This window comes from Diadema antillarum, unplaced genomic scaffold, assembly GCF_040938485.1.
Source record: "Diadema antillarum isolate AM-2024a unplaced genomic scaffold, OU_Dant_1.0 seq00000083_RagTag, whole genome shotgun sequence".
NCBI lineage: Eukaryota > Metazoa > Echinodermata > Echinoidea > Diadematoida > Diadematidae > Diadema > Diadema antillarum.
The window spans coordinates 476571-499446 of NW_027271176.1; the positions used below are offsets into that span (position 1 = coordinate 476571).

The 22876-nt window shown below is 37.0% G+C and overlaps 1 protein-coding gene and 1 long non-coding RNA gene across 2 annotated transcripts; both read right to left on the minus strand.

The window, feature by feature from the left end:
• Positions 1 to 1284: 1284 nt before the first annotated feature.
• Positions 1285 to 17519, minus strand: LOC139726449 (uncharacterized). The gene is made up of 13 exons (XM_071637405.1): positions 17480 to 17519; positions 16064 to 16117; positions 15194 to 15244; positions 14684 to 14740; positions 13234 to 13281; positions 12362 to 12417; positions 10537 to 10829; positions 10104 to 10272; positions 8955 to 8978; positions 8620 to 8648; positions 6188 to 6295; positions 4730 to 4772; positions 1285 to 3281 (listed from the first exon to the last, which is right to left on the minus strand). The coding sequence occupies exons 7-13, from the start codon at positions 10750 to 10752 to the stop codon at positions 2965 to 2967; spliced, it is 906 nt and encodes a 301-aa protein (XP_071493506.1). The 5' UTR covers positions 10753 to 10829; positions 12362 to 12417; positions 13234 to 13281; positions 14684 to 14740; positions 15194 to 15244; positions 16064 to 16117; positions 17480 to 17519; the 3' UTR covers positions 1285 to 2964.
• Positions 17520 to 20610: 3091 nt separating this feature from the next.
• Positions 20611 to 22000, minus strand: LOC139726435 (uncharacterized). Its single transcript, XR_011710704.1, has 3 exons — positions 21952 to 22000; positions 21375 to 21431; positions 20611 to 20656 (listed from the first exon to the last, which is right to left on the minus strand). It is a non-coding gene; the product is annotated as an uncharacterized lncRNA (long non-coding RNA).
• Between the last annotated feature and the right edge of the window lie 876 nt (positions 22001 to 22876).

A 22876-nucleotide genomic window follows, 5' to 3' on the forward strand; every position in this document is an offset into this window, starting at 1 on the left:
GATCATACTATACTCTACCAAAAAAAAAAAAAAAAAGATTGTAGAAAACCTGCTGAAAATCCACTTTCCCATTCGGTTCATAATCCCAAACTGAAGAATAACGCAGAAGAATAGCCCTTTCTGAAAATATAGAAAATCCAAATTTGACTAGGTTGACCGGTTTCGCTTTTTTTGGGAATATTTGATGATATTCCATTTAAGGATGTAATGTTTGAGTGATTTAATGAATCAAGGCAAAAAGAAAAGACGAAACCCAGATATGATTCGAAAAAGGCTTCGCGTTTTCATTTTGTTGTCCAATAGTAAAGAGCCATGGGTATCTTTTTAGGTAGATTGAGCGCTTGATAAGAGTGTATATCATTAATAAGCTTTTGCTCCCCATTTAACAACGTATATAAAAGGCAGGCGCATGGAAAGATTGATATATTCTCGTTGAACCAAAGAACTTATGATATTGTTCTCTTCATGGTAAAAATTATCACTGAATCAGACGTAGATAATTAGATAACTGTCATTTGAGTAAGGGACACTGACAACCCCGAAGTTGAAAATTCAAACATTAGGTACCCCGAGTTGTTTATTGTGTACCAATTGCGTTTGCTTTGATGCACGCGCTTTGTTTCCGATTTATAGGGGGAACGCGGTGACAGATTATACCTTAGCTGTTTGAATTCTTTTTGGAATTTTGTTTGTGAATCAATAACACTGATTACGGTATGGTTACACTATTTCGCTGGAATGCATGTTTCCCAGGTGGTCTAAGATGAAGGCAAGTTTTAAATCAAACTCAGCGAAATAAAAAAGCGATCTGAAAACACAAAATATTGATGCTTGAACAGAAAAAAAAAAGTTTAATTTGAAGTCTGCAAGATCACAAAGTGTACAGTATTTAAAGGGCTGACCTTTTAAAGCAAAACTTTCCATCACGAGTTACACCGAGTTAAATCAAGGAACCAGCTTTACATGAGAGTCTTATGACATGATAAACCATCGCAAATTGTTTGATTTGAGCAATATTGACAATGAACACCATTATATAAGACTATAGTGAAACATCGGACGGAAACAGTGAAACGTGATAACGTACACACAAAATGTTATAGGCATTGGGTCAAAGTGTAATAACCATAAGGTCAAAGAGAATAACCCTTAAGGGTAAAAATATTGCAAATAAACGGTCGTTTTTAAAATAAAAGTGAAGATGACAAACAAAATAGGGAACAAACTGAAAAAATAGATACTACGTAAACACGAAGCAATAACGTTAACACTGCTCATTACTAATCATTAAAACCCAACAGTACATATTGTACATTGTATGGCAAAGCTAGGTACAGAATAAGAAAAGAAGAGGTTGAAGTATGTTACCATACTAAAAAAGATTAAATACTAAATTTGCCAATCCCCCGCTTGAGAGAGTTTTAGGTCTGTACGTAAGGAATGTACCATTCATTTAAGAAAGTGATGTGTCGGGCCTCCACTTTTATGTTTCGGTGACCCGATTTGCCCACCAAAAATCTTTGAGTGCGTAGATTGCTTTTATGTTTTTCTCACTCAGAAAATGGGAATTAGATCGTGGCTCAGTGCTTCACAACTGTATCCATTTCTGCAGATAGTATGTACGGCAGAACTCAACTTAATTGAAACGTCTGTCAACCGAGCTGAATTGTCTATTCCACGGCCAAACTCATCATGGCCATCTTTGAATATCGTATCTTACGTTTATATTTCCAACAAAGATACTGTAAGCATATCCCCAAATGATGATATCATAGTTTCATGAATTATATTATTATGGTGTCATTGAAATTGTTGATTTTTTAATGGCTAAATTTAATACAATGTACTACAGGATATAAAGCTTTAAATAATTTCGGGTGACATTTGAATTCCTCAGTCACAATTATACTTGCAATTTTCACACAGTTATCAAGGTTTATGATAATTATCAAAGTTTATAATCACTGAAATGTGTAATAGTATGATTTGATTTAGTTCGTAGTCACAATTAGTGGTATTTGACGCACTTTGTCATACTATCGTTGCTTCTTATGCTGTTCAAATCATTTTTTAGTATTTTTTATTTTGATTTCTGTGGGAAAAGATGAGAACGTGATGAAGAAAAATTACTATCGAGCCATGATATGCATGCGTGAGAGAAAGAGAGAGAGAGTGTGTATGCATGTGTGTGTGAGTGTGTGTGTACCTCAAAGAAACTAAGAGTCAGTAAGAAACACATAAGATAAGACAAGATCGAAAGAGAAGCTGTGCATGATGATCTCTGGAAAGCACTTAATTTTGTAGGAAAGTTAGGACACATACACGGCAAGACACTTCTTTCCTAATGACAACCAGACATCTTTCTTATGACTTCTTCTTCTCCTCTTCTTCTTGTGACGATGCCTTCATGATAACGTCACAGTACAAAGTATACCAAGGTATTTAGTCAGACTTGAGAAATACACAAATTATTGTTAAAAGCAATTTATCAAAGGGTGACTACGTCCAATATACGTTTACTTGTATAGTTTATTATAGATGTACATGATTAGTAATACTTTGCTTAAATGGAAAGGGTTGTATTTAGAGAATACAATAATGAAACCTTGTACAATGAGACATCGCAACAAACATTGAAATAATCAACATGATTGTATAAACACACCGAAAACCAATTGATGCAAGTCTACAAGTGACCAACACTGTATAAGGTGTTCAAAATAAACCTTGAATATATAATTTGCTCCTGTAATTGCTTAGCCGGCTTTGAGTTGAGATTATTCTCAAGTAATAAGTATAAATCGAGAAAAAACAATAGACATACACATATTATATAAACACATGGGAAAGCAAAACATGACATATCGGAAGTAAAACAGAGAGTATGAATTGATGAGTGTAAGGGCATGCGCGTCGGAGGGAAATCTTGTCAACCATGTCAAGAGACGATCGGTAATTTAATTTTTACGCAAGGTTAATTGTAGCTTCTTTTTCGCATTTGATGCACATGCACCGCGATACGAATTCGACGGACAGCGGGCGGCTTGGTGTATAAACCTTGTTGAAGTCGCGGCACTCCATTTCAACGGCTTGGAAGGTTGTCTGCAAGACTCTGCAGCACCGACAGTCTACGACGCCATTCTCGTCCTCCGATGATTCGCACGTCCCCGTGCAGGTCCCGACGCGAACAGGTTGGGTGGAACGACACCTGCCCTTCGTTACGATTTTCTCCGTGTAGGAGACTCCACACGAAGTCGTTGGCTGCGATACTGGTAGGGCCTCTGTAAAACGTAAAATGTACAGAGTTTATGGGGGGGGGGGGCACCTTTATCAAGTGCTCATTTTTCAAAATAAACAAACAAACATAAACAAAAAAAACACATAATTTGTTATACAAAGACAAAATGAGAACATCGAAGAAAGGAGGAGAAATGATACCGCTTTGACAGTGTCTTTCTATTTGCTGTAATTTATGATAGAAGAGCTCTTTATATGCATACACATGATTGGGTGACTGCAATTATCAGTATATTACTCTCTGCACACGTATTCGTCAACTTATACGATAAAGCAACAAGTAACGTTACAATGGATTAATCATTAATAGTGACTGCTATCGGTGCCAAATAGTACATAGCAGCAAATATATATATGTATTTTTAACAAAACATGACTACTCCTGTAAAAGTGGTTTCTTTCGCGTACAGATACTTTCGCGGTTTCTATCAGTGCCGACGTTTTCGCGTGTGTTTAAATTCGCGGTCGGCAAAATCTGTGAATTCACAGTCGACAAACACTGTTTTAGTTTGCACATGAAAACCCAAACTATAATCCAATTATTCTTTTATTTATCAAATAGAAATTAGAATTAAATGCAGGCTTACCTGAAATCCCGTGTCTCGAGTTCTTTATTTTACAACATGCTTGTACCTACATTGCACGGTATCGCCATCAATACGAATCTTCGTGTGTGCATGTGCGCAATAGCGTTGTAACAAGCGGCGAGTTCAAAACATTTTCCCATGATGTTAAATTCGCGGTTCAACCTCAAAGTGCGAAAAGCGCATAAATAAAACCACCAAGAAAGAAACCACTTTTACAGTATTAAGTCATATAATTCAGAGCTGTCGTAGAAAACAACATGACAAAATGATTACAATGATACATTCAAACTGAAGTGAAAAAAAATAATATAGGCCTAGTAAAGAGGTCTAACAGTTGTACGTATATTCCCATCTGAGGCATACTGTTCTTGTCATTGCTCTCAAAATGAAACAGACAAAAAAAAAAGTGAACAAGACGGTGTCCTATGACGCCATATCCCTGCAGACACTCTGGTGAACAATATGCTGCTGTCTTTTCCACGTAGATGGCCCCAAATCCATGATTTACTCTCTCTTGCGAAACAATACAAACTAATGTTATTTTCCGGGTACCAAACTATTCACGATATCCTGTGATCGTGAGTATATGAGGAGTCGTATATTGTAAGTAATTTCACTGCTATTGGCATCGATAGCAGTCACTATTTTGATTATTCCATTGTAACGTTACTTGTTGCTTTATCGTATAAGTTGACGAAAACGTGTGCAGAGATAGTAATAAAATTGTAGTCAGCCATTTATTTCTAATGCGCTGAGCTCCATTATCGATTCATTGGTTATGATTCTTTTTATAAGTTCCATTGTTTCCATATTTCTCCGTCAGAGACACAGCGGGAAGTTCTTACCACATCGTGGGCAACACTGGTCCTCAACGTAGATCAGGTTACCCTGTATGACAAAAGATACGAGCCGTGGTTAATGTTTGTTTGTTGTTGTTTTTTGAAGAAAAACAATATTCCTTATTCTTTATCAACATAATTCTTGCACTAAAATTAAAGCACATAATACTAAAGCACACATTTAAAGTTTATCATCTCGTAGTAGTTCAAAGGATTTTGTTTTTATTTGTTTATCAACAAACTACTTGATTACTGCTTGATTATCACTTTTATTCTTAATCTTCCCAAGAAAAACGTCCTATAATAATAAAAACAAGGAAAAGCAGAAATTACGCGGTGCGTAATATATGTCCCCGCCGGAAGTAGCATTTTGTAGCAAAATGTACAATACAGGTAAAAAATCAAGGTCAAAGGTCAAAGAAGTCAAAGGTCAAAATTCTGTGTAGAAGTTTTGAAGCCCTCCCCTAGTGCCATCACATAAAGCAAACGGAATCGAAATCGGGTTATAAATGGCGAAGGAGTATCATTTTGTAGCCAATGTACAATAAAGTGTAGGTCAAAAATCAAGGTCAAAGGTCAAACAAGTCAAAGGTCAAATTTCTGTGTTGAAGTTTTGAAGGCCTCACCTAGTGCCATCACATAAAGCAAACGGAATCGAAATCGGGTTATAAATGGCGAAGGAGTAGCATTTTGTAGCAAAATACACAACACAGGTCAAAAAATCAAGGTCAAAGGTCAACGAAGTCAAAGGTCAAAATTCTGTTTAGAAGGTTTGAATCCCTCACCTAGTGCCATCACATGAAGCAAACGGAATCGAAATCGGGTTAGAAATGGCGGAGTAGCATTTTGTAGCCAGTGTACAATATAGGTAAAAAATCAAGGTCAAAGGTCAAATAAGTCAAATGTCAAAATTCTGTGTAGAAGTTTTGAAGCCCTCACCTAGTGCCATCACATAAAGCAAACGGAATCGAAATCGGGTTAGAAATGGCGAAGGAGTAGCATTTTGTAGCAAAATGTATGATGTAGGTCGAAAATCAAGGTCAAAGGTCAAAGAAGTCAAAGGTCAAAATTCTGTGTAGAAGTTGTGAAGCCCTCACCTAGTGCCATCACATAAAGCAAACGGAATCGAAATCGGGTTAGAAATGGCGAAGGAGTAGTATTTTGTAGCAAAATATAGGTCAAAGGTCAAGGTCAAAGGTCACAACTGAAATCTGTGTAGAAGTTTCATAGCTCCCATGTTGTGCTATCATATAAAGCAAACAGAATCAAAATTGGCTCACAAATGACAGAGAAGTAGCAATTTGAACATTTTAATCACACACGGACGCACACACACACACACACACGGACGGACACACGGACACACACACGTACGGAGCCCGTTTCATAGTCCACTGCTCGAACTCGTTCGGCGGGGACAAAAATAACGCGTTGTAAGCGCTAGGGAAAAAAAAAATCACTCACGTCACAGTTGGTATTGCAACTGACTTGTTGAACCAGGAAACCATCGTCTGCCGAACACGTCATCTCAACGCAACCCCTGCCGTCGGGGCTCGGTATCTGCTCATCAAACTAAGAATATATAATCAGAAACCGCTTGTTATTGGTCTTCACATTTCCCCATGTTAATGTTGGTGATGTTGCACGCTGGTACATAGAATATCAGAAGTAACCTCAGGGGAAAACTGACCGAGGATCGGATCCAGCCACGGTTTTCCTGCCTGCCATTCTCCGCACTCATGAATGAAACATATTCATACAAGTACACTTGTTCTTCGAAAATTTCGAAAAAGAAGTCAATCCCAGTTCGTCATTGGATTCGGACGTTGTCCCTGGCCAATTCCGCCCAATACATAAGGACCATTTAAAGATACGATTGAGAGCTATACGCTACATAACTTCCCTGTAATGACGTGGTCTACCTTGACTGAAACTTAGAAAAAAGTATGGTGAACGAGAAAAAAAAAAGGACGATATTCATAAACAAGGTGATTTATACATTTCTGGAAGGCTTAAGTCTCTAGAAATATGAATAATTAACTTTCAGAAAGTAAAAACGTTTCTAGAACGATGGAGAGATGGTGTTTTGAGACCCTTTTTAGACCACCTGTACCCGATCTGAAGGCGATGTTTTGGTGACCAAAATTATGAAGTCATGATATGAACGAATCAGCCCGACGCTGATGCGCTGTGCTGCGCACTCCATCCACAGTGGTCTCCGTCTATGGAAGGCCGTTGCGGACATAATTCGTTTGGGGCATACGTATGGAAACGGGCATACGTATGCAACTGCCTTTAGCAAACGTTTGCTAATTGACCAATCAGCGAGTGTTGTTTTCCTGATTACGACAACTTATTTTATCATCACAGTGAGTTTATTTCATTTTCGGAATTACGAGCCTCATTTCATTTTCGGATTAACGAGCCTCATTTCATTTTCGGATTAACTAGCCTTATTTCAATTTCGGATTAACGAGCCTCATTTCAATTTCGGATTAACGAACCTTATTTCATTTTCGGATTAACGTGCCTTATTTCATTTTCGGATAAACGAACCTTCGGAATAACGGACCCTATTTCATTTTCGGTTCAACGAACCTTCGGAATAACGAACCTTATCATAGATTCGGATTAAGAAACCTTCGGAATAACGGACCCTATTTTATTTTCGAATCAGCGAACCTTCGGAATAGCGACTCTTATTTCATTTTCGGATTAACGAACCTTCGGAATACCGAACCTTATTTCATTTTCGGATTAACGAACCTTCGGAGAACCGAACCCTATTTCATTTTCGGATTAACGGGCCTTCGGAATAGCGAACCCTATTATATTTTCGGATCAACGAACCTTCGGAATAACAAACCTTCGGAATAACGCCACAAATGTTCGGATTAACGAACCCTTTTTCATTTTCGGATTAACGAACCTCTAGGTATAGGAAATTTGCGTGTTTCGGATCAACGAACCTTGGGAATAACGAACCTTCGGAATAACGAACAGCACCCCAAACGTTTGCTAAACCCCGTACAAACGCTTGCCAAACAACACTCGCTGATTGGGAAACGTTTGCTAAAGGCAGTTGCATACGTATGCCCCAGCGAATTATGTCAGTAACAGCCTTCCATATCCGTCGCCTTCCCTCGCTTCTTCTACCACTCCAACTTTGCCACTGTCACTATTAGTGTCATTGGCACTGCCATCACTCAATTCACTCTCGATGTGAAACTCAGTCTTTCCGTAAAATATAATGTAAAAATTGGACGTTTTAATGTCTCAGCCGAGAAAGACAGGCCAGATATTGCATCCGCTCACCAAAAAATACGTGCTTTATGAATGGCGGCCTCGATGTCCAGCTGCACTCGGAAAGGGTTTTGTTCATTTCATGACGTCATATTTTAGGGCTCGAAAAAGACGGCTGTTCCGGAGCGAAAATCGGTGAAGTAAATCAGTCAGTTTTAACTCGCGATTTCTTAGTGGCGCGAATATCTTTTGATAAGTCACATTAAAAATCTGTTTAAGGAGACATTTCCCTCTGCTTTGATACCTTCTTTTATATGATTTTCTTGATTTTAATGTCTCGTTCAACATACTTTAACCTGCTTTACATAATCGATCTTCGTATTCTAATGGCTGCGTCCGTCACACCATCAAACATCTCCATTAACCACCGCCCTCCTCAATCTCGGGTCCCTCCACCTTTTTTTTTTTTCATCATCCCATGCGGCTTGACATACATGACATTCCTGCTGAATAATAACTCCTTTTACATCCAAAACATATCAATTAAGAGTAACCGAAACCACTGTGTACACAGTTAAAAACAAAACACACACACACACACACACACACACACATTTTGCAAAGACAGCGGAAAAACCCTGACAGTATCTCACCAAGTAGAAGTTCCCGTTCACCTTACAGCCTGGTCAGGAAGAAGTGAGGGAAAATAGCATCGGCATTGGTTTGTGCACAATTTGAAGATATAACATAATAGAACACACAGCATGAATATATGTTTGAATCATGTATGACAATATGACTATTATTTTTTATCAAAATTAAAAGCACAAACAATCCACACGAACATCATGAAACACAATATGATCCACATGCAAGTGAAGACTTAGTTTATCAACCGAAATGTCATTAGAAATTATGCTGCTATGGTGTCATTAATTTCTTTTGTTTCTGCGTTCCGCTATGACTCCATCCTTTATCAGCAACTTACCCCTTTGACTCGGAAGACACTTATCTGTAGGTTTATAAAAGGGAAAAAAGAAAATTGTTTAAGAAGGAAATACTTATGCGAAATTTCGATTTAAAAATTTCACGTTTTCATGTGAATAGTGGAACATTCATAGGCTGACAAGCATGTACGTTCACAGACCTGTACGGTTACAGGTTTGTAAACTCGAAGGCTTATTGGAAATGACTCTTTAGAAACCCTCCTTAAAAATGTCCAAACGGAGACACTAAAGACAGGCCTATAAAGGAGAGGAAATAAAGTTAATGTAAAGATTAACTGCCTCAATGAAAACCTACTGGTTATGACAATATCTCAAGAACTATTCAACAAAAAAATCCTTATACAAGCGGTTTTCGTGACTACGAAATACGAAGTAGAGGGCATAAAAACATGTCTTATACAGTGACTTGAACAAACCAGCTTTTCCATTAGACACCAATTAAGAATTTGGTTGCGCCCTTAATCGTAGTTATTCAGATATAAAATTATCCAGGTGTAGAGCATGTATATGAATAATATCCACAAGTCCTTGCAAAAAAAAATTGTTAATGAAGAGTTTTAATCACAAAACGAGTTAACTCCATTCTTGTTAATTTGAGATATTATTTTGTGATCAAAACTGCTAAAAAAACCCAAGAAATAATAAGACAATATGGGATATTTTTAATCATAGCTTGTTAATTATTCCTTGTTATGTTATAAGTGAGATATCATCGGTTAGGTTTCATTTTGCTGTTAAAATACTTAATGTTTAAAAATGGCGCATATCCCATTAAGCTATGACACTGTTGAAATGTATGCTCTATCTTTAATATTCAAAACATTTCATATTTTCACAATTTATTGCCATCTGCTCTAACAAGACAAGCCATGTGCTTAGAAAGGTGTCCAGCTGAAAGCCAAATCTGACCCGATGAATCTCCACGTGAACATTTTTATCATGCTTATGTCACCTGACTGATTTGCCACAGAACCTTCCAACAATATGTCCTTAATTTTGAGATTCGATGAAGCTCTGAAATCTACACAATGCGTAGTTCAGTGCACATGAAACATCAACCATGTGTGTTGGGCTACTGCAGTTGAGATCTCCATTGACAACTGATGAAGCTGTCACCGAACGGAACTTACCGATTGTAACGCAGTACTCGAAAGTTGGCTCGAACCTGAAGTCGCCGAATTGACCGGACCTGGTGAACTGTATCTTGACATCCGTTACATCTGGTGGCAGCAGATTTGATACATTGAACTCCAGAGTATCTCCCGACATGGTATCCGGAGGTATCAGAAAGTCTGTCACCTTTAAAAGAAGAAGAAGAAGAAAAAAAAAAAGAAGAAATGATACGTGGTAACGATCCAAAGCAAAATGCACTGATGTTCAGACCTCAAAAGGTACGATGCTGATATTTGGGAAATCTGCACAAGAGCTAATTACGAACTGGTTTACCTAATCCATTATTTTTCTCTACAAAAAAAAAAAAATCCATATCATCATAATTATCCATGTAACAACATAAATCTTTACTCCTTAGTGCATTAGTTGTCGATTCAGCTCAATACTTACCGTGTCTGTACCGGCATCCGTCACTACTTGCCAGGCTCCACCCTCACGTTTATAGTGCAACTCGAATCCGACAGACTCCTGCGCTTGGAGATCTTGCAAGACCTCGATTCGCAGAGCAGCCAGGACCACCGTGGTGCTGAACTCCGAGGTGAAGGCGCTGGCGGGCTGCGCTACCCCTACACCGTCTAGGCTGGAGACGACATTTCCATCTGGCATCGTGTTAGCGCTGTAAACATCCACTCCGACGATGTCGGTTCCGCAGATGAGCTCTCCAACAAAGTAGCATATCGGAACTAGATATGGAATAAGTATAGTAACAATGCAACGGTTCATTATTGTTTGCAAGTGTACATATGCACGTTCATTACACGTAATTAGATTTATATACAGGCCTATTGTGCAAATACGAGTGCTTTTCTGTTGCTGTTTTGGTCGTTGTTGTTGCTGTTGTTATTGTTTTATCAACCTTCGGTATTAACAGTGCTTTACCATTCTCCATCATTACTGTTGGTGTTTTTTAATCCCCCCCCCCTACCAAACAGCGCGCCTAATCTCAACCTCGTCGTCAGGTTCATGGGCATGATCTCATATCATATTCACAAGTCTACTGAATATGTACCTTCCGTGCTATGAACTGGAGTAGTTGCGGCAGTCGTGGGTGCAGGAGAAGCTGTAATTATGTGTGGATGGCATGAAATTTATTTACGATAAGATGAAACATTAGAAGACAAGCATAATAAAACAAACTTACAGTACACCTTCACTTCTCATTATGTACTGAAAATAAACAAAAATCACTTGACAGTACAAGAAACATGTTGATTTATTTTCATGGATAAGTTGTGGCAGGCAATGGAGAATCTGCGTCTTTCATTCAGTCCTTCATAACCCTTTCTGGTGCAATCCTTTAATTCTCCACGTTGTTGTAAGAAATATTGAAAATGAAATTGCCCTCAAATGGTTCAGAAGTCACGTGGATTTGTTCTTTTTGAATGATTAGCTGGTGCATCCTATTTGGATCATTTCGTAATTTAGTAAGTTATGAAACATTTAATCACAAAGTCCACCTACCTGCTGGAGTCATCCCAGCAGTTGTTGGAGCTCGCGAACCAGTGCCCGTGTCCAACAATCATTTTATAGAAAGATGTGTCACTGATGTAAATCTAAAAAAATATTATCAATTCTCTCATTGTGAAAGTAACACTTGCATGAAGTTTTTGTTTATTCCTCTTGTCACGCAAAATAAGCCTTTAATCTTTTCCGATGTCCTAATCAAGATTTGGCATGTTGGCACATTTAGAAGTGCAATAATTTCGTACCTGTGGTGGTAGGAACTGAAGAAGTTGCAGGAGTTGTTGGTGGCGGGGAAGCTGTACCTGTGTACAAGGCAACAATTACAATCTTCCTTTCACAATCAAACTTTTACAATCCTATATCTATGACGACCCTCAGAATCAGATTAGCTTATAGGCTTATTTTGTTACCCGTCATTGCCGTTCTTTTTATCATTGTAACTGTTGCTTAAGCTTTGATTATGATGAAATCTTCTTTATCCTATACTTCGCAGTTTAAGGGTTTGTTGTATATTCTTTTTCTTTCTTCTTTTTCTTCTTCTCTTTCTTCCTCAAACCTCCGAGGATCGTTGTCTTTATCTTTGTTGCATATTCTTGTAAATTCTGTTACCTCTTTGTCACGCTATAGTCTTGTTTCCTCTCGTGACGTCAAGTCAGTTTTTTTTCTACAAGTAGTCTTGTTGCTGTCCCAGTCTTGTCTTATGCTCTTTATTTTGTTTGTTGTTGTTTTGGAAAGTACAATGCCTACTCACCTGTCGTTTTTGGAACTGGAGTAGTGGTAGGAACTGTCGGTGCGGCCGAACCTGTGGGCGTGGGCATGACATAAATTGGTGCGTGGGAGGACGAATACTTAAAAAGTAAAACGACCGTTTGAATTTTTTTTTTTCAGCATAATTACAGTGTAATGTTGATATTTTAGTATCTTGTAAGTATGTCAGACAATTATGGGAGGTATTCAGAATAGTTGGAAACCTGTGGTTTTCAGAACTTGAGTAGTTGCAGCAGTTGTTGGTACTGGCGGGCCTGTGCGTGTTTTCCGTCACACATACAAAAAAACCCACACACAACAACAACAACAACCATACGCTCTTTCGTCAGCACTATATTGTTAAGCATTACATGTATTTCCCTTTAGGTCTACCTAGCACATACAAACAAGGTGACACTGTTCACTGTACGTGATACAAGTTGCCTAATTAATTCATGTGTATATCGTGGGTCCTCACAATTGAAACGGTTAATACATGCACGTTGCAGCAGTTGGTGGTGGCTGAAGTTTGCCTAGGAAGACCCGACAACAACCATTGCATACAAAGAGGTTTAACTGATTGAAAGGAATACTTCTTACTAAATACTTTGGTATTAAGAATAGAATTTACTGCAGTCCTTTCTATGTGTAAATACCATTACAAGTCGTTTCTGTTCCTCATGGTACAGAAATAACATGGTTTTGTTCTCATTCAGTTACTCGCCTATATATAATATCTATAAGCCATTTTCGTCAATTGTGGTTACCATTAATATCAATAGCACCCCGTGGATATGTCTTTTTAAAACTACTATTTATGTTTGACAATTATTGTAAACTTTCGTATCATAAAGTCCAGTATCAACGAACCTGTGCCTGTAACTGGCGTAGTTGCAGCAGTTTCTGGTGTTGGCCAAGCAGTGACTGCGTACAACAATCGTTATCATTATTTTTTATTTTTTACTGAAAGTGTATCATGAAAACAGATGAGATTGCAAGGTGGTTCATTAAAGGAGAGAAAACACACAATGTTCGCCATTTTGTAAGCAAATGAATAACAACGGTCATTGCATTATGAGAGAATTCGTTGATAACAATATTCGCTATTTTGTAAGCAAATGAATGTTTGCTGCGTATAGACTGGAAATAGTACAGTGTTTTTTGAATGTACAAATGTCAGATAACATTCCCGTTTTAAAGATCATATTTCTTCGCCTGTCTGCATAGCTGCACATTGTACTTTACAAGAGGTTTTTTTTTCGATACCACATGTTGTTGAGCGTTCAGACATACCCTTGTACATTCTTTTCTTACATTATTATCATTCAGATGCGAGTTTCTTCACTTTGTCTCCCTCTACAAATTAAATTTGTTAAGATTGCAACTGCTGATCTGTAAATTAATAAACATGTCAGACATGTTTGTCAATTTACAGATCAGCAGTTGCGATCTTAACAAATTGAATTTGTAGAGGGAGACGAAGTGAAGAAACTCGCATCTGAACCTTCACCCCTCTAAACAATATCTTTCTTTCATTTATTATTATTATCATTGTTATTAGTATTATTATTATTAATAATATTATTATTATTATTATTATTATTATTATTATTATTATTATTTATTCGGCATTAGCAAAAAAAAAATACAAGTGATAGCAGAGAAACAAATAAACCAAGCAGAACACAAGAAAACAAAATGTCAGGCTTTCCCTGTTGAGCTTCCCTAAGGAGCCGGGTCAGAAAAAAAAAAGCAATCAAAATCACTATGACCCTTGCAGGAGTCGTTGGTGCTGGCGGAGCTGTGCCTGTATACATAGCAGTAATCATGGCGTAAAAGAAAATTGTTGGTAGCAAAAATATGCACCTGTCAGCAACTGCTCTAGAATATTGCATGAATTTCTAGTGCAATCCTTTAATTCTCCACGTTGTTGTAAGAAATATTGAAAATGAAATTGCCCTCAAATGGTTCAGAAGTCACGTGGATTTGTTCTTTTTGAATGATTAGCTGGTGCATCCTATTTGGATCATTTCGTACTTAAGTAAGTTATGAAACATTTAATCACAAAGTCCACCTACCTGCTGGAGTCATCCCAGCAGTTGTTGGAGCTGGCGAACCAGTGCCCGTATCCAACAATCATTTTATAGAAAGATGTGTCACTGATGTAAATCTGAAAAAGTATTATCAATTCTCTCATTGTGAAGGTAACACTTGCACGAAGTTTTTGTTTATTCCTCTTGTCACGCAAAATAAGCCTTTAATCTATTCCGATGTCCTAATCAAGATTTGGCATGTTGTCACATTTAGAAGTGCAATAATTTCGTACCTGTGGTGGTAGGAACTGAAGAAGTTGCAGGAGTTGTTGGTGGCGGGGAAGCTGTACCTGTGTACAAGGCAACAATTACAATCTTCCTTTCACAATCAAACTTTTACAATCCTATATCTATGACGACCCTCAGAATCAGATTAGCTTATAGGCTTATTTTGTTACCCGTCATTGCCGTTCTTTTTATCATTGTAACTGTTGTTTAAGCTTTGATTATGATGAAATCTTCTTTATCCTATACTTCGCAGTTTAAGGGTTTGTTGTATATTCTTTTTCTTTCTTCTTTTTCTTCTTCTCTTTCTTCCTCAAACCTCCGAGGATCGTTGTCTTTATCTTTGTTGCATATTCTTGTAAATTCTGTTACCTCTTTGTCACGCTATAGTCTTGTTTCCTCTCGTGACGTCAAATCAGTTTTTTTTCTACAAGTAGTCTTGTTGCTGTCCCAGTCTTGTTTTATGCTCTTTATTTTGTTTGTTGTTCTTGTGTTTGGAAAGTACAATGCCTACTCACCTGTCGTTTTTGGAACTGGAGTAGTGGTAGGAACTGTCGGTGCGGCCGAACCTGTGGGCGTGGGCATGACATAAATTGGTGCGTGGGAGGACGAATACTTAAAAAGTAAAACGACCGTTTGAATTTTTTTTTCAGCATAATTACAGTGTAATGTTGATATTTTAGTATCTTGTAAGTATGTCAGACAATTATGGGAGGTATTCAGAATAGTTGGAAACCTGTGGTTTTCAGAACTTGAGTAGTTGCAGCAGTTGTTGGTACTGGCGGGCCTGTGCGTGTTTTCCGTCACACATACAAAGAAACCCACACACAACAACAACAACAACCATACGCTCTTTCGTCAGCACTGTATTATTGTTAAGCATTACATGTATTTCCCTTTAGGTCTACCTAGCACATACAAACAAGGTGACACTGTTCACTGTACGTGATACAAGTTGCCTAATTAATTCATGTGTATATCGTGGGTCCTCACAATTGAAACGGTTAATACATGCACGTTGCAGCAGTTGGTGGTGGCTGAAGTTTGCCTAGGAAGACCCGACAACAACCATTGCATACAAAGAGGTTTAACTGATTGAAAGGAATACTTCTTACTAAATACTTTGGTATTAAGAATAGAATTTACTGCAGTCCTTTCTATGTGCAAATACCATTACAAGTCGTTTCTGTTCCTCATGGTACAGAAATAACATGGTTTTGTTCTCATTCAGTTACTCGCCTATATTATATAATATCTATAAGCCATTTTCGTCAATTGTGGTTACCATTAATATCAATAGCACCCCGTGGATATGTCTTTTTAAAACTACTATTTATGTTTGACAATTATTGTAAACTTTCGTATCAGAAAGTCCAGTATCAACGAACCTGTGCCTGTAACTGGCGTAGTTGCAGCAGTTTCTGGTGTTGGCCAAGCAGTGACTGCGTACAACAATCGTTATCATTATTTTTTTTTTTTTTACTGAAAGTGTATCATGAAAACAGATGAGATTGCAAGGTGGTTCATTAAAGGAGAGAAAACACACAATGTTCGCCATTTTGTAAGCAAATGAATAACAACGGTCATTGCATTATGAGAGAATTCGTTGATAACAATATTCGCTATTTTGTAAGCAAATGAATGTTTGCTGCGTATAGACTGGAAATAGTACAGTGTTTTTTGAATGTACAAATGTCAGATAACATTCCCGTTTTAAAGATCATATTTCTTCGCCTGTCTGCATAGCTGCACATTGTACTTTACAAGAGGTTTTTTTTTTTTTTTCGATACCACATGTTGTTGAGCGTTCAGACATACCCTTGTACATTCTTTTCTTACATTATTATCATTCAGATGCGAGTTTCTTCACTTTGTCTCCCTCTACAAATTAAATTTGTTAAGATCGCAACTGCTGATCTGTAAATTAATAAACATGTCAGACATGTTTGTCAATTTACAGATCAGCAGTTGCGATCTTAACAAATTGAATTTGTAGAGGGAGACAAAGTGAAGAAACTCGCATCTGAACCTTCACCCCTCTAAACAATATCTTTCTTTCATTTATTATTATTATCATTGTTATTATTATTATTATTGTTATTTATTCGGCATTAGCAAAAAAAAATATACAAGTGATAACAGAGAAACAAATAAACCAAGCAGAACACAACAAAACATAGTGTCAGGCTTTCCCTGTTGAGCTTCCCTAAGGAGCCGGGTCAGAAAAAAAAGCAATCAAAATCACTATGACCCTTGCAGGAGTCGTTGGTGCTGGCGGAGCTGTGCCTGTATACATAGCAGTAATCATGGCGTAAAAGAAAATTGTTGGTAGCAAAAATATGCAATTGTCAGCAACTGCTCCAGAATATTGCATGAATTTCTAGTGCAATCCTTTAATTCTCCACGTTGTTGTAAGAAATATTGAAAATGAATTGCCCTCAAATGGTTCAGAAGTCACGTGGATTTGTTCTTTTTGAATGATTAGCTGGTGCATCCTATTTGGATCATTTCGTACTTAAGTAAGTTATGAAACATTTAATCACAAAGTCCACCTACCTGCTGGAGTCATCCCAGCAGTTGTTGGAGCTGGCGAACCAGTGCCCGTGTCCAACAATCATTTTATAGAAAGATGTGTCACTGATGTAAATCTAAAAAAGTATCATCAATTCTCTCATTGTGAAAGTAACACTTGCACGAAGTTTTTGTTTATTCCTCTTGTCACGCAAAATAAGCCTTTAATCTTTTCCGATGTCCTAATCAAGATTTGGCATGTTGTCACATTTAGAAGTGCAATAATTTCGTACCTGTGGTGGTAGGAACTGAAGAAGTTGCAGGAGTTGTTGGTGGCGGGGAAGCTGTACCTGTGTACAAGGCAACAATTACAATCTTCCTTTCACAATCAAACTTTTACAATCCTATATCTAGGCTTATAAGCTATATATAGGCTTATTTTGTTACCCGTCATTGCCGTTCTTTTTATCATTGTTACTGTTGCTTAAGCTTTGATTATGATGAAATCTTCTTTATCCTATACTTCGCAGTTTAAGGGTTTGTTGTATATTCTTTTTTTTCTTCTTTTTCTTCTTCTCTTTCTTCCTTAAACCTCCGAAGACCTCTGTTTGCATATTCCTGTCTTTTCTGTTACCTCTTTGTCACGCTATAGTCTTTGTTTCCTCTCGTGACGTCAAGTCAGTTTTTTTTTTCTACAAGTAGTCTTGTTGCTGTCCCAGTCTTGTCTTATGCTCTTTATTTTGTTTGTTGTTGTTTTGTGTGTAACTGTTTGTCCGTCTGCCTCCTAGTGGGCTGCTAAACTTTTTGTGCCAAACTCTTTGTGCTGCTTTGTTGCTGTTTTCAATCAATCTTTGCACCGAGCTTTTAATATACAAGAGGGGCCAGCACTCTACAAGCACTGTCTTTTTAGTGTGTCCCTCCGTTTTGTCACACAATGCATATTGACAATTATTTCACCTAATCAGCTATTGCAATGTATGGCTACTGTAAGTTTTTTTCTATCATTGTTGTTTTCTCTGTACAAATTTACATGCATTGTTTATGTCACTCAAGAAACTTAGATTCATGTTTATATATTGTGGAAAAAACGAATGAATATTTTGAACTTGAACTTGAACAATTAATGCAAAAAGAAAAAAATCGTTGATGTTCAAACATAGGAGCATACTTGTAAGCGATTACTGCGAATAGTAAATCGATTTTTTTCTGCGACTTTTTACAAGGTTTAAGAAACAGTAAAACAACATTTTTGAATGTTTTGGATGATTTTTAAAGCTGAAGTAGTTGCACGAGTTGTTGGTGGCGGGGAAGCTGTGCGTGTGCACAAGGCAACAATTAGTGCAAAAAGAGAAAAATCGTTGATGTTCAAACAATTGGGAGTCTACTTTGTCAGCTATTGCTGTGAATAGAAAATCAAATTTTCTGCAATTTTTTTTTTCAAGGTTTAAGAAATATTAAAACGAGTTTTGGATGGTATAAGAATCACATAGATTTGTTGTCTTTGAATGATCAGTAGTAGCTTGGTTCCTGGAACTGAGTAGTTGCAACAATTGTTTGTGAATTGGCCAAGCAGTGCCTTTGTACAGCAATCCTTTCACAGAAAGATGATTAATCGATGTTAGTATAAATATCGATATCTAAGTTTGTTATTACCGTATAAATATCGATAAGTGGACAAAGCTTAGTACGTTTGTCATTCATTTTTACACGAAAGCAAAGTTTCACTTATTCAATAATTATGAATAATTATGATAATGAAAATATATTTTTGTGTGCACTACGGAGTCGGTCTGGTCATAATCTGGCAAATCACTTTTGGTTAGGTGCAGCCATTTGTCTGCATTATTGTGTACCCTTGCACGCATGATAGAAATAAACATATTATAAATAGTCTTCGGCTGATACTATAGTAAGATACTACTAGTACTAAGATATTTAGTTTTCGGCATGATATCCGTCGGATGATAACATAACATTTATAATAAGTTTATGTAATGTGCATTGATGGTAGAAAACATTATAACCATAGTATATCCCTTTATTGTATTTTTTTTTTTGCTTGTAGGGAGTTACTTGAATATTTGGAAAGAATGAAAAAAAAAAACACAGAAAAGTGTTTAAATTGTGTGTACCAAAGAAATGGATTTATATGGTGTTGAAGTAATAATTATGTACTTCATCCATCCTAATAATGTTGCTTCGAGAAATCAATAAATTCTATCATCTAAAAAATATATCGATATTGCCGTTTCTTTCTTATTTATTTTTACCTTCTATTGTTCTAGTAAAGATTTGGTTTTAAGGTTGTTGTATCTAGAAATGCAATATTTCCAGGTACCTGCGGTGCTGGGACCTGGAGTTGCAGCAGTTGTTGGCGCTGGCGAAGCTGTGCCTGTTTAAAAAAAAATAGAATAGATAAGCTGTGCCTGTGCACATAACAGTAATTACGGCGTAGAAAAAAACAACCCAAAAATAATAAATCATTCATAACAAAATATGCTGTTGGCAGCAATTTCTTTAAAATAGTCCACGCATATCCAGTGCAGTCCTTTAATTCTCCAGGTCGTTGTAAAAAATATTGAAAAGATATTCCCCTATTGATGGTTCAGAAGTCACATGGATTAGCTTCTTTTTTTGTTGTTGAAATGATTAGTAGGTACATCCTACTTGAAACATTTGGTATTTTAGTAAGTTGTGGAAACATGTAAAATGAAAAATGTCAAAAAGTTCACTATCAACGTACCTGTTGGAGTAGTCCCAGCAGTTGTGGGTGCTGGCGAACCAGTGCCTGTATACAACAATCATTTTACGGAAAAATGCGTCATTAATATTAATTTGAATATCAATTATTTTATTGTGAATGTAACATTTTAACAAAGTTTGTTTGCCGGTTATTTTCTCTTGTCATGCAAATTAATCTTCATCTCTATTTCAATGTCCTAATCAATATTTGGTATACGTCGTCACATTTACAAGTGCAATATCCACGTACCTGTGGTGCTTGGAACTGGAGAAGTCGCAGCAGTTGTTGGTGCTGGCGAACCAGTGCCTGTATATAGCAATCATTTTATAGAAAGATGTGTCATTAATGTTAATCTAAATATCAATTATGTCATTGTGAAAGTAACACTTGTCCGAATGTCGTTTATTCCTCTAAAGTTTGTAATGCAAAATGGGACCTGGAGTTGCAGCAGTTGTTGGCGCTGGCGAACCAGTGCCTGTATATAACGATTATTTTATAGAAAGATGCGTCATTAATGTTAATCTGAATATCAATTATTTCATTGTGAATGTAACATTAAAGAACTTTGTTAATTTTCTCTTGTCATGCAAATTCATCTTTATCTCTATTTCAATGTCCTAATCAATATTTGGTATACGTCGTCACATTTAGAAGTGCAATATCCACGTACCTGTGGTGCTTGGAACTGGAGAAGTCGCAGCAGTTGTGGGTGCTGGCGAACCAGTGCCTGTATATAGCAATCATTTTATAGAAAGATCCGTCATTAATGATAATCTAAATATCAATTATGTCTTTGTGAAAGTAACACTTGTACGAAGTTTGTTTATTTTCCCTTGTCATGCAAATTAATCTTTATCTCTATTTCAATGTCCTAATCAGGACTTTGTATGCCGTCATATTTAGAACAATCATTAATTTGTATGGAAAGTGCATTATAGAATCCGATGAGATTGCAAGGTGGTTCATTAACCCGTTGAGGACGGTTTGATTTTGCTACAACACACATTTCCCATAGACACCTACCCGAGTATACTCGGGACTCGTCCTCAACGGGTTAAAGGAGAAAAAACATACAATATTAGTCATTTTGTAAGCAAAAGATGTTTGTTGTGTAGACTGAAAAAAAAATAGTACCGTCCTTTTTGAAGGTACAAATGTCAGATAACATTCCCGTTTTGAAGATCACATTTCTTCGCCTGTCTGCATACCCGCACACTGTGCTTTACAAGAGGTTTTTCGATACCACGTCATGTTGAGCGTTCAGGCATACCTTTGTTCGTGTACATTCTTTCCCTATACTCAAAAGTTAAACATCAGCTTTGTCCCTGTACATGTACGCAATGATTAAGCAAATTTTCATTATTTCACTTTTCCTGAAAGAGAGATTTCCCCAATTTCTACATTCTAATCATGAATAATTTTTTTGGACTGCAATATTTACGAACCTGTAGTGCTCGGAGCTTGACTAGTTGCAAGAGTCGTTGGTGCTGGCGAAGCTGTGCCTGTATACAACAATCATTTTATAGAAAGATGCGTCATCAATGTTAATCTAAATATCAATTATGTCATTGTGAAAGTAACACTTGTCCGAATGTCGTTTATTCCTCTAAAGTTTGTAATGCAAAATGGGACCTGGAGTTGCAGCAGTTGTTGGCGCTGGCGAAGCTGTGCCTGTTTAAAAAAAAATAGAATAGATAAGCTGTGCCTGTGCACATAATAGTAATTACGGCGTAAAAAAAAACAACCCAAAAATAATAAATCATTCATAACAAAATATGCTGTTGGCAGCAATTTCTTTAAAATAGTCCACGCATATCCAGTGCAGTCCTTTAATTCTCCAGGTCGTTGTAAAAAATATTGAAAAGATATTCCCCTATTGATGGTTCAGAAGTCACATGGATTAGCTTCTTTTTTTGTTGTTGAAATGATTAGCAGGTACATCCTACTTGAAACATTTGGTATTTTAGTAAGTTGTGGAAACATGTCAAATGAAAAATGTCAAAAAGTTCACTATCAACGTACCTGTTGGAGTAGTCCCAGCAGTTGTGGGTGCTGGCGAACCAGTGCCTGTATACAACAATCATTTTACGGAAAAATGCGTCATTAATATTAATTTGAATATCAATTATTTTATTGTGAATGTAACATTTTAACAAAGTTTGTTTGCCGGTTATTTTCTCTTGTCATGCAAATTAATCTTCATCTCTATTTCAATGTCCTAATCAATATTTGGTATACGTCGTCACATTTAGAAGTGCAATATCCACGTACCTGTGGTGCTTGGAACTGGAGAAGTCGCAGCAGTTGTTGGTGCTGGCGAACCAGTGCCTGTATATAGCAATTATTTTATAGAAAGATGCGTCATTAATGTTAATCTGAATATCAATTATGTCAATGTGAAAGTAACACTTGTACGAAGTTTGTTTATTTTCTCTTGTCATGCAAAATAAGCATTTTTTTCTATTCCAATGTTCTAATCAATATTTGGTACGTCGTCACATTAAGAAGTGCAATATTTTCGTACCTGTGGGGCTGGGAGCAGGAGTAGTTGCAGCAGTTGTGGGTGCTGGCGAACCAGTGCCTGTATACAACAATCATTTTATGGAAAGATGCGTCATTAATGTTAATCTGAATATCAATTATGTCATTGTGAAAGTAACACTTGTACGAAGTTTGTTTATTTTCTCTTGTCATGCAAAATAAGCATTTTCTTTTCTATTCCAATGTTCTAATCAATATTTGGTACGTCGTCACATTAAGAAGTGCAATATTTTCGTACCTGTGGGGCTGGGAGCAGGAGTAGTTGCAGCAGTTGTGGGTGCTGGCGAACCAGTGCCTGTATATAGCAATTATTTTATAGAAAGATGCGTCATTAATGTTAATCTGAATATCAATTATGTCAATGTGAAAGTAACACTTGTACGAAGTTTGTTTATTTTCTCTTGTC

Excerpts from the sequence above, each read along its gene's own strand:
- LOC139726449 (XM_071637405.1), bottom strand. The coding sequence starts at position 10,752 with ATGCCAGATGGAAATGTCGTCTCCAGCCTAGACGGTGTAGGGGTAGCG. Across the intron at positions 4,773-6,187 it reads GTTGCAATACCAACTGTGAC|GGTAACCTGATCTACGTTGA; the intron begins GTGAGTGATTTT and ends TTTGTCATACAG. Across the intron at positions 3,282-4,729 it reads CCAGTGTTGCCCACGATGTG|AGGCCCTACCAGTATCGCAG; the intron begins GTAAGAACTTCC and ends TACGTTTTACAG.